The following is a 12,397-nucleotide window of genomic DNA, read 5'->3' on the forward strand; positions in this document are numbered from 1 at the left end:
CGTCCCTGACCTTGTTCCTGTCCCTCTGTTAAACTTAAAAATGCATTTTCCTTTAAAGGGGTTTAAAACGTTCTCAAAATAGTGAGTCTTGCAAATAGAATTTCTGTATCTCTCTCACTCAAAGCAAACATTCTAACAAGTTATAATAGAGTTTTCAGCCCAGGCCAGAAATGTTTTTACAGCCAAATCAAAATTCCTGAGTGGACATTGAAAGCATGTCCTGTCTTTTTCTATATACTGAGCTGACCCTCATGACCTTGGAAAAGGCACCTTTTGTCCTGCAAGTTCTCGAAGCCTCTAATTTGTTTCTATTGGGTGTCATTGTTGACAGTTATACCAAACAGCACTTCTTTTGTAACTTTGGCAAGAGCCCTGAGAGCTATCTTTTTAAAATGCTTTGGAGAAAGTAAATTCTTTTCTAGAACTCTCACAGCCTGGTCTTGAGTGTGCTATACCAGCAATCAGAACCTAGAACTCCTGAGGAATGAGACACTGCACACAGTTTATATGGTTGTGAGAATTTAACCCAAGTCTTTTTCCATGTTAGATTTCTCCTGTACCAATTACACCACACCCCCAGGCCTGACAACTTATGTTAAATGTTTATAAACTTTTAAAGCCCCTGATAACATCAGCTTGGTTAATCCTGGCTGTTTGAACAGTTCTAAACCGATGATATTCCTATTTAGAAATTAACACTTTTAAAAATATATCATTATATCAAATTTAACCCATCTACAGGTAAGTGAATACATAAGGAATTAAAATAAAATTATTTCAAAGGTGCAACAGATTGCCATGTAGATATACTCCTCAAATATAGCTTAAGAGCAGAGCCACAGAGCAGACAAAATATTTTTTCAACATATGAACTTTTTATGATTTGTTAAACCTGAAGAAGAAATAATTTTTTTCATATTGGAATTGGCGAATTTATCTGTTACATAACTAAAAAAATACAAAGTTTTGGGAGAAGGATCATTGTTTGTTTTGCTTGTTTTTGGTTTTCTTTTTTGGAGATGAGGTTTCTCTTTCCTAGAACCTGCTCTATAGAACAGGTAGTTCTTGAATTCAAGGATCTGACTGCTTTTGCCTCTTGAATGCTGGGATCAAAGGCACACACTACCATGCCCCGATTAATATGTAGTTTTAAAAAGCCTCTGTAACATACAGTTGTGACAGGAATTACACCCATTCACAAATAGTATCAAATGTTTTTTGTATCCCACATAAACATTTTGAAAATTGATTAAATAATTTGTTACTTTCCAAGCTGTTGGCTTTAGCTAAAATTACACAAAAATACTGTAAGGTTTGTGAGAGGAACGGTAGAAACTAATGATTAAAGTAATTAAATTACTTTCAAATGTTAATGTTTCCCATTCTGTATCAATTTTGACAGCAAGTTGAAGTTTGACAGATAGGAGAAATTAATACATCATTTATCAGTCAATTTGATTAATCTTCCAAAATTAAAATTGAAATGTTTTAGAATAATTTAGCCAGCAATTATTAAAGAGTTATAGCATGACACACATAGTACAAATTTCTAAGGATAGGATACCTACCATTACAAGACCGATGTTGGACTGATAAGGTAGGCATTGAAGAAATGATTTCATGTAACAAGTTCTAAGGAAAAGCAGTATTACCTGCAATATGAACATCGCTGAAGCCCTATCTTACGGCACCTACAGCCTGAGTCCTGAAAATCCATTGTAAAAAGTGTGATTCGCTGGTTCCAGAGTCTTGGGCCTTTTATTGGTAGTGAATCTGTAAGCATTCAGAATTTCGGCTCCGTTAAGTGTACCACAGAAGGCTGCTGTCAAGTAACTCATGCTAATTATTGGCATCATCGCAGATATTATCGCTCTTTTCTAACCTTTAATAAAAATTTTCCTTCAAATATCTCAATCCCACTTGGGAGGGAGAAGAAAGCAATCATGGAAAAGTGGGGAGGAGTTTTAGAGGGGCGGATAGGAACCTGGGTGGGAGAGGGGACAGGGCAGGAAAGAGGGAACAAGATCAGGAGTTGTGGCGCGGGGATGGGGACAGGACTGAAGCCCTGAGGGGCAGCAGAAAGAATGGAAACAGGCAACCTCAGGAGATGGGAGGTAGGGGAACCCTCTACTATGTACCTGAGACCTGGGAGGTGAGAGACTCTTAGAACTCCTAGGGAGGGACCTTGGATGAAGTAGGGAGAGGGAACTTGTAGAGTCCCCCTCTAGTGGAGAGACAAGATATCAAGTTGCCATCCTACAGTCAAAATCTCTGACCCAGAATTGTTTGTGTCTAAAGGAACTGCAGGGAAAAAATGGAGAAAATCCTGAAAGAAAGGAGGTCCAGTGACAGGACCAAATTAGGATCGAGCTCACGGGGAGGCCCCGGGGCTTGACACTGTTAACTGATGCTTCGATGTACACGCAGACAGGAGCCTAGCATTGCTGCCCTCAGAGGCCCAACCAGCAACTGAAAGAATCAGATGCAGATACTCGCATTCAACCAATGGACAGAAGCCCGGACACCTGTGGTTGAGTTGGGGCTAAGCTGGAGGAAGCTGAGGAGGAGTGCAACCCATGCAAAGACCAGCAGTCTCAACTGAACTGGGCCAGCAAAATCTCTCACTGAGCCACCAAGCAGGCAGCATACAGCTGATGAGGCCCCCAACATCTATACAGCAGAGGACTGCCTCAGTGAGAGAAGATGCACCTAACCCTGGAGAGATTCAAGGCCCCAGGGAATGGGGAAGTCTGGAGGTTTGAGGGTGGGGACATCCTCTAGGAGAGAGTTGGGGATGGGTATAGGATGAGGACCAATGGAAGGGTGGACCAGGAGGGTAAGGAAGACTGAACTGTGAAAAGGGACTAAAGGATAATAATAAAATATTTCTTTAAAGTCGTGTGTAAAAGAAAATATTTTCTACTGGAAAAGAATCTCTCAGTATAACTATTTGAGCTACTTATTATTACTGAATAAAAGTGAGCCTCTAAAATAAACTTTTTTCATACAGTTAGTTGAATGCTCTTATGTGAATATTTTTCTTCCTATTCTCACATGTTAGAATCATCCTTATAACTCCAGAATCAAGTCATTTCAACTGGTTTATAGCTAATTTTTTGGAAAGTGGTGAGACGGACCCAGGGGTCTTGGAATGCATTTTTAATATGAAAACTCAACAGGATGAAGAGGACATTTACCTCAAAAAGTTTGAAGATATCTTCGGCTAGGTAATGAATTGCAAGCTAGTCTGAAACACATAGACCCTATTTTTAAGCCCAAAACAAAACCAATGTGAAATGTGTGAGAATAAAGCAGCATGTGTGTGTGTGTGTGTATGTGTGTGTGTGTGTGTGTGTGTGTGTGTGTGTGTGTAATAAAGTTTTAAAAGTGTTGAGTGACTGGATATTTGTCATATCCACATTCTCAACAGTGGCTGTGACAAAAAATTATATCCTTTATTTGAAGATTTAGTTTTATTATAGATGTCCTCTTTATAATTACAAGCATCAAGCCATTAATGACGCCATAAGTTAACACTACTACAGAAATGGTCATAGGCCACATGATATGGTCATTGAGACAGCAATGCTTACTTTCCAAAAAGCAAATGTTTAGTATCTTGAGTTCTGCAGTTCATGAGAAGAGATGTATTCCAGCTGAGCACTTCTAAGATTCTGGGTCCAATTTTCACTACAAATATAAACTGAAGTGTTATAGTGTTAGCATACTAAATAATGTACAGAGACCTACTGGACAGACGAGAGATGAAACTGTGGTAGTGAGAAAAGACTAGCAAAAGGGAGAAGAAATTTAGAGAAAAAAGCAGCAACTATGATTGGATGGTTTTCTTCTGATGTCACAATTACTTTACTTAACAATAAATGTACAAATTACGGAACATCCCCCTAGCTCACGTGGAGATGGGGGTCCCCTGCCTCATGGTTCCTGTCAAGCAGACATTCCTGTTGGAAATGGAATATTGGTAAGTTACATAAATCAAGCTTTAACCCAGGTCTTCCAATTTAGCACCCATCTTCTCCCACCATTAACACATACATTCAGCCTGTTACCCATGACACTTTTCCAGGGATAACTAACTGTTCTGGTGCCTTTTCTTTCTATGTTCTCAACATTCCGTCAGTGACTCTTGTGATCCACTGCCTCTACATCCCCTCTAAAACTCTCTTCTTCTCATGTCTGTTCTCATTTGATGATACTATTTCCTGAAAGCTAGCTAACCAGCCATTTTCTCTTCCTGCCCATTCCTAATCAGAAGTCAGAAGTGACTCAGACTTTTGGTCTGCCTCATTTTTCTGATCTTCAGTCTCTTTTGAAGTCACTTTTGTATATTTCCTTTCTGTCTGTACCCTTCCTGCAAGCTGAACAGCAAGATCCTGATACCTTTACTGCCTGTGATAAAGGTTGTGGATTAAGTTTAATGTTCACCTCATCTTTGACACCAGTTCCTCATATTACTCCTCAGTTTCCTTCACATCCCATATCTAAACCTTCAAAAAACTGCAATAATTCTTCAATCTAAAACCAGCTGTTTGCATCCTTTTCCTGAAATTTTTCTAGCTATTGTGTTTGCACTCATATTTGACTAAAGAAAACATTCTTTCTAAAGCAACAGTCAGATCACTCCAAAGCCCCCCTTTAAACTTAAAATCAAAATTCAGACTTGTAACAATGACTACCAAAGTCCACAAGATCTACTTTTAAGCTTCACCTCCCTTCACGAAGAAGCTTCCTTAAGGAGATAAATGTTAAACCAGCACAGGTAGACTAGGCAACCCCATGTCCACAGATCACTAGCATCACAAAGAAGCAGACAAACCCAGTGAAGGCACTGTGGGGCCATGCTTTCCTGGGGATCATACCAGTGTGCAAGTCTTCAGGTGAAGGGACAGTGTGATATGGTAAATAGTCAAGAAAGTCACTGGCTTAGTTTTGAAGCATTTTCCAGGAATTTCTTCAACAAAAGTCAAGATACAAAGAGAGAATAGCTAATAATTTTACATTGGAGATGCTTTTTGGAAAAGTTAAGTAATTTTGTCCTTTTATTCCATTGAGCTAAAAATGTTTTCATTAAAGAGTTACTCTTCGTGGTCAACTCGATTGACTGAGAACAGCCTACTTTATTTAATTGGAGTACAATGATTGTTCTCCCAGACACTACAATCATCCCCCTATTTTTGAAAGTGGCACTGTCAATAATTAGGATTCAGTGTTAATTCTGTACCAAAATCATAAAGGACCTGAGAAATGGCTTCCAGAGACTTGCTAGTCCTTTCCAGTACATTCTATCCATCATGAAGAATTATTTTTCTCAGAATTAAACAGGTTTATCTAGCAGCAAATAATTAAAGAAACTTTTCTGATGATTCAATAATAGAATTATAACAGACTCTGGTTATGACCTTGAAAAAGAGATAAAAGATCAAGAAGGGAAGGAGAGAAAAGGAGTAAGGGGATCATAATAGAGTCCAACAAATTGGGATATAACTGATTCAATCAAGGAATGCTTTCTGAACTGTACAAAGATCAACTCTGTTCAATGCTAGCTATCCTTCCAAAATATATAATCTACCCTCAAAGAAACATAGCTATCAAATTAGTATTTATTAATTACAGAAGAGTGGTTTTCAGTGTGACATTTGAAATCATAATTTCTCTGAAATTTTTGGGTTCTCTAAAGGAACAGAGCAGGTAAGATGACTGTAAAATTAACAGGGGATGTATTAGGTTGGATTACAGGATGTGGTCAGAGTAGCCTAACAATGACTATCCCACAACCAGAAAGCTGAAAATCTAGGAATTGTTCAACCCAGGAGGCTGGACATCTCTCTATTACAAATATGCCCTGGGGTCTTGAGGGACTTCTAAAAATCTAGTTGTTCTCAGTCTATGTGGGGATCCTGATGAAGCTGAATCTAATAATGACCACAGGGGTAAGACAGACAAAACTTCCAGGTGTGAGGGTAAGGAAGCAAAACCCAAAAGCTTCTTCCATGTCCTTTGCCTGCCACCAGAAGGTGTGGTCCAGATTTAGACTGAGTATGCCTACTTCAAATTAGCTGATTAAAAAATTTGTTACTCAGCTAAGTGTGCTGACACATGCCTTTGCTCTTAGCACATGGGAAACAGAGGCAGATACATCTGTGTGAATTGAAGGCCAGCTTGGTTTGCATAGTGAGTCCTAAAACAGTCAGAGTTAAGTCATATAAAGACCCTATTTGAGAGAGGACAGCAAGGGAGAGAACTCCTTACTGGAGTGCCCAAAAGCTTAGATTTAAGTGAACCAAGAGTCCCCATCACAGTTTCTCTGAATTTATTAACGCCTCATCGATGAGAGGATCTATGACAGACTCTACATCATTCATAGCACAAGAGCAAAATACCCATGAGACTAAAACAATAATGAGTTACTTCTGGTGGACTCAGCGTATTAATATGCTACCTGGAACACATTGTGCTCTGTCACTGGCTAAGAATAGGAATCAAAAAATAATTGAAACCACTCAGTCTTGCTGAGTGCTACTTGTATGGTTCAGGCAGGAAGATCCTGAGTCTGAAGCAACCTTGTTGATAATGTTGATTTTGATTCAATTTTAAAAATTAAAGCTAGGTTTTCTATTTCCTTCCAGCTGATGTTAAAAATCAATTCTCCTTGTAAGGAGTTTTTTAAATAATGAATATATGTTTTATATTGTTTTACTTAAAAATAATTCGCATTGTTCTTCTCAAGTATTCAGAAGTTTACTATTAAGATTTCTCCCTTAAGAGAATTAGTCTCTTCTAAAGATGAGACCTCTTATTGGTTATCCAATACAGAGCATTTATCCCTGAAACTATATACACACAAACAACAACAGACTCAGCAAATTGCTTATAATTTGGATTGGCTAAATTGCAGACCTCATTTTTTTTAAAAAAATATGAGAATATTCAGAGTGTTCTGTTGAACTACATTCCAGAGAAATTACACTAGAGAGAATAATATTGGCAATAGAATAGCAACCCTCAGAGCTCTTGATATGTGTTCAAGTTCTAGGTTCTAGCTATTTTACAGAATTTTTATAAAACATGATTGCTTTTACTGAGGCGCATATCTGTAGAATGAGTAGCCAAATAAAATTGCAAATGCATGTTTGAAACCTATGCAAGATGATTCTGGAGGAAGATCTGATATATGTGCGAAGTTCTGAAGACTGTACAAATCCATCCTTCAGTACAGATTTCACATTCAAACCATGGAAAGAGCACAGGTGGGTGTCTAGGTAGTTCAGGGTCTTGCCTCCTGCTTTCAGCTCCTTTGAGTGTAAATGATGAACCTCCTGGTTCTATTCTTTTCCTTTTATTCATATTCTTTTTATTCTGTCCTTTTATTTCATTGCCAACGCTGCTTTTCTTCCTTCCTTCCTTCCTTTCATTTTTTTTTGGGGGGGCGGCAAAGCTTCTATAGCCTGTTCCTTTCATTTTTCTTCATCTTCTTAGTGTCACTGTATCGTCCTGACTGTCCTAGAATTTGAGATATACACTGGCCTTGCCCTGTATACAGAGATCTGCCTTTCTAGTGTTGGGATTAAAGGTGTGCACCACCTCATCCAACTTCATTATCTTACTTTTTAAGCAAGTTCTATTAGGATTTCAAAAGGAAGCAAAAATGTTATAACTGTATCACATATACACACATAGCTTTTATTTCCAAAAAATAAATTATCCATTTACTTTGTTAATAGTAAATTAATTGTATAAGCAACACACTGTAAAGTGATATATAATTTTTTCATAAATTCCAATAATGAAGTCTAACATTCTGTTTGTTTCACCTCAGAAACACAGACTCACAGAGACTGTGGAATGTCTACTAAGTTCTCTCTTCGTTCTGTGTCTAAGCAGTTCAAGCTGCTGTTGAGGAGTTTGCACAACTGAGATATTAGTGTGAACAGATAGCAATGGCATCATTTGATAACCAATCCCTATGGTCTGAAATTGACATTCTGAAGTTCCCGGAATGCAGGAAGAAGAATATCCCATTAGATGACTTCAGTGAATTAAAAAACAGCCAAGCAGACCTAAATTGGAACAATGTAGGTTTTGGACGGTTTTCAGGAGAAATGTGCAAACAGAAATGGATGGAGATTTCTTGTAATTTAAGGACGTTTGGCACACTGAGAGAATTGCTGAAAGCCAAGGTGCTTATGGAAAAAAACTTGCAAAAATGATATAGTCAAGCACCATCCTGACAGACTCAGAAAACCCTGGACTGCTTAGTTGTTTTATTTTACAAGGAACAGAGAGCCAATACTGCTAGATGTACCCTAGGTACAGTTAACCAAAGTCCTGGCTGAGAAATACCATCAGCTGCCAGCGGAGATAAAGCAGAGATATGTCCAGGATTCAAGAAGGAGAAGCGAGCCTTTTAGGAAAAGATGACTCAATTTAAGGAAAATCATCTTGTTTCAGGGCATCCTAAGAAATCTGTGGTGCCCCGCAGTCACCAAACCAAAGTCTCTAAGAAGTCACAAGGAGATATGAAAAACAAAGTCTCTTCTAAACATGGCATTTCCCAAACATTTTCTTCAGACATGAAATTTCAGGGAGAACCCAGGAATTTCATCAAGATTCATGGTCAAGTTTGGAGTTGAGGCATCTGTCCTTTGGGGTGTGCTCGATTGAGAAGGCATTGGCATCCAGTCCCAGAGTACCTGAAAGAGCATTATAGCAGACAGGCTGAGGAGCTACAGAAACAATACTGGATGGGGCTGGACCTCTGGCTCAAGGAACTGTCACCAGAGGGATGTGCTGCATACAAAGAGGCAAGGGTCACCTGTGGTAAGCAAAAAATCATGAGCATGTTTCGAGGCAGAAGCTACAAGTTTGGACGAACAGATGATCTGCAGTTCACCTCTGAAAAGGGGCTTGTAGTAAAGCTTGGAAAGGTAGAGGAGCTGCTGGATCCCAGGGCAGATTCTTCAGTGAATAATCAGGGCCATCATGATGGCTCCCAGGTATCCATGCAAGGTATGATAGATGATATTGACGAGGAAGACTCTAGCAACGCCTCAGATTCTAGCAGTACAGATGATGATGATGAAAATCTTTTGCATGGGAACATCACGATTAAATTGCATTTTAGTCACTTTCATGTTCTCAATCATTGTTTAAAACCATCCAAGCAAAACCCAAGACATTTCCTACAGATAAGGAATTGTCCTCTCTGTGTTTTTGTACTTCCTTGCTTTTCTCTCCTATAGCCTTTGCTTACTAAACACAAAGGAGTGTAGTTTGGGGAGAAGGAAGTTTGCCAAAGTACTGCCTACATCAGATTCTTAGGCTTAGAAAGAGACCTGACTGAACAACACATAAAATCTACTTACATTTTATTTGAACAAACTATAGAACCAGTCTTACAAAGTTAAGCACTGCATATGCAACTGGTGCCAGTTAATTTTAGGAAGGTCTCTTAGACTTGGCTGTGTGAAACAGTAAATCTCACCTATGATATTCAGAATAAGCAGACACAAACATATAGATATAAATACTGTTTTATGACCTTATTTGACTTTTCTTTAATACACACTTCAATACCAGTATATTTATTAATTTTGTCCTATATTTAATCATATAATGATGGAATTTCTCTATATTGCACTCTAGAGATACACAGAGAATAAGAAGGTCAATGGGTACATGTTGAGAACTGTAATTATGGAGGTTGAGAAACCTCAGTGTCTACTTACTAGTGAGAGCCAGTAGGAATGAGACTGTGGTATAAATCCCAGCCTAAGGTCAAATAAAACAAAACGACCATGTTGAATTCTCGGTGTCTAGCAGCTGCCAGCCTCAGATGGACCCTGCTGTCCCTGAATCAAAATTAACAATAGGTGTTGTATCCAGTGCTTAATAGGAGCAGAGGATTTTTTAGATCCTTTTAAGACTTTGGAAGCTTAGCTAGGTGAGATCTTGCCTTGAGTAATTCCTTCCCTTTACTCCAGTGCAAAAACAAGCTATTTTTTTTATTTAGAATAAATTCTTCCCCTCACATACTCTATTCTTAATATAGTTTCCCCTCTATCCACTCCTTCCACTTGCTAAACAGATCCACCCCCATCCAGATCTACTTCCTCTCTGTTTCTCGTTAGAAAACAGGCTTCTAAGGGACAATAATAAAATACAATAAGATAAAACAAAACATATCTCACTGGAGTTGGACAAGACAAACAGAAAAGAGTGCAAGAGAAGGCACAGGAATTAGAGACTGACCTGTGACCATATTCAAAATTCTCATAAAAGCACTAAAGTGTAAGTCACTACATGCCTGCAGATTACCTGTGCACACCCACATAGGTTCTTTGCATGCTGCCTCAGTCTCTGAGTTCAGATGAACTTCGATCATGTTGATTTAGAGGGATTTGTTTTCTTGGTGTCCTCCACCCACCCACTCTGGTTTCTATATTCCTTCTGCCTCCTCTTCTGCACTGTTCCCTAAGCTCTAAGGGGAGGTATTTGAGAGAGACATCCCATTTAGGGCTGAGTGTTCCAAGAAGACAACCTTTTCTTAATGATGATAATCTTCTTAACAATCAGAGCCTATCTTCTAACACATGCCTTAGCCGTGGCATTATATTTCTTGGTGCTCCCAACCAAAGAATACACATGGAGGGACCCATGGCTCCAGCTGCATATATAACAGAGGATGGCCTTATCTGGCATCAATGGGAGAGGAGGAGAGCATTCCTATGACTGCTTGGTGCCCCAGAGTAGAGGAATGCCAGGGCAGCAAGGCAGGAGTGGCTGGGTGGGTAGGAGTGGACCCTCATAGAAGCAGGGGGAAGGAGGGATGGGATGGGGGCTTGTGGAGGGGAAACTAGGATGGAGATAAAATTTGAAATGGAAATAAATAAAATAACCAAATAAAATTTTTTAAAAAATTCCTAGTGTTCTTATTTCTTCTAGTACATGATTTCTTTGTGTATTGCCATACTTTCTCCTTTTTACTGTAGACCAGTATAAGTATTATCATTAACAATCATACCTCAGACTCAACATTCTAGAGTCTTTTTGTTTGATTTTGAGACAAGTTTTCTATATTTCATAGCTCTGACTATCTTCAAACTATCTTGCTATGTAGATCTGTCTTGCCTTGAGCATACAGAGATTCTCATGCTTTTGCCTCCTAAGTGATAAGATTAACACAATGTGTATACATGTGTATACATGACATCGGTATGCTTTCTTGACATTTTGTGTACCTGAAGATATTTGTCCATTACTTTTCTATTTCATACCAGGAGAATTGTTAGACCAAAAGCAGAAGGCAGCTAGATTCTTTTCCAAAACATGAGAACTCTCCCCAGTTCAGTTATGAACATTGTTTACTATTGAAACCTACCTCTGGAAGTACAAACCCAAAATTCCCATTGTGCTTAGAACTACAGTCTTCCAAGCTCTACTAGAACAGCTTGCTAGACTCTGCTGACAGTGTCCCACCAATTTTCTCGTCCAAAATTCCCAAGACTTGCACAATCCTTGGGGGCGGGGAGGAGAGAGCAACAGCAACAACAACAACAACACTGCTAACGTCAACAAAAACAACATGGTTTCTGGTACCAACTTCTGCATTAGCTACTTTTCTGTTTCTATGATAAAATACCATGACACAGGAAAGGTATAGATGGGCAGAGTTGGGGTTTGAATGAGACAAAGACAGAACCAGAGTCAGCCAAGGTCAAGAAAGTGCAGTGGCTCCTCCTCTTGTTGCTCCAGCTTTGAGTAAAGCAAAGAAACATCTGGTCTCCGGTAGTGCAGCCCCACAGAGACCCCTTGCCTCACAGAGGACTACTGCAGTTCCTAAGAGGGCCCCCAGCATGGTGCAAAAGAATCCTGGTGCGGGCAATGGAGATGACGAAGCAGCCAAATTGATGCAGCAGTATTGAAGCTTACTGTTGAAGACTTGGAGGAGAGAGCCTTCTACTTTGGAAAGCTAAGGAACATTCAATTGATTTGCCAGGAGAATGAGAGGGAAAATGACCCTGTTCTGCAGAGGATTGTAGATATCCTTTATGCCACTTTGTGATACTTGATAAAGGGGGCCCACAGGAGGGTCAGGAAGGGTATTAAGCAGCCTGGACCAGCAGTGCAACATCCAAAGTCTTCACTCCAAACCATGTGCTAACTTAAATACTCCCTGTTATTAATCTTAGAGGATTCACTGGTTTCTTTTCATAAGGAAAAAAGTAACTCTTCCTCAAAGTGCTCTTTGCAGAAGTCTCACCTTTTCCAATGAGTTTGAATTAGGAACTTTTACCTTGTAGCAGAGCAGTGTTAACATCCAGTTGGTCCACCAGGGGAATAACAGGCCAACCGTGGGGCCCTTCATGTGGAGGCTGGT

At 39.3% G+C, this 12,397-nt stretch overlaps 1 protein-coding gene and 1 pseudogene across 4 annotated transcripts in view; one reads left to right on the forward strand and one right to left on the reverse strand.

The window, feature by feature from the left end:
* The window catches only part of Naalad2 (N-acetylated alpha-linked acidic dipeptidase 2), a 72,876-nt gene extending 68,118 nt beyond the window's left edge, over positions 1-4,758 (reverse strand). Inside the window, 4 exon segments of one of the 3 annotated variants that reach the window (NM_001433038.1) lie at positions 1,653-1,773; positions 3,594-3,703; positions 3,915-3,962; positions 4,730-4,758. In NM_001433038.1, the coding sequence (NP_001419967.1) occupies positions 1,653-1,717 (65 nt within the window). In that variant the 5' untranslated portion in view covers positions 1,718-1,773; positions 3,594-3,703; positions 3,915-3,962; positions 4,730-4,758. 3 annotated transcript variants of the gene reach the window in all.
* Positions 4,759-7,863: 3,105 nt separating this feature from the next.
* Positions 7,864-11,942, forward strand: Ubtfl6-ps1 (UBTF like 6, pseudogene 1; annotated as a pseudogene). Its single transcript, XR_015628258.1, has 2 exons — positions 7,864-9,165; positions 11,773-11,942. The product of XR_015628258.1 is annotated as a UBTF like 6, pseudogene 1 (transcript).
* The last annotated feature ends 455 nt before the right edge of the window (positions 11,943-12,397 follow it).

The sequence above is a fragment of the Rattus norvegicus genome, chromosome 8 (assembly GCF_021556685.1).
Source record: "Rattus norvegicus strain SHRSP/BbbUtx chromosome 8, alternate assembly SHRSP_T2T, whole genome shotgun sequence".
In the NCBI taxonomy this organism is placed as follows: Eukaryota; Metazoa; Chordata; class Mammalia; order Rodentia; family Muridae; genus Rattus; species Rattus norvegicus.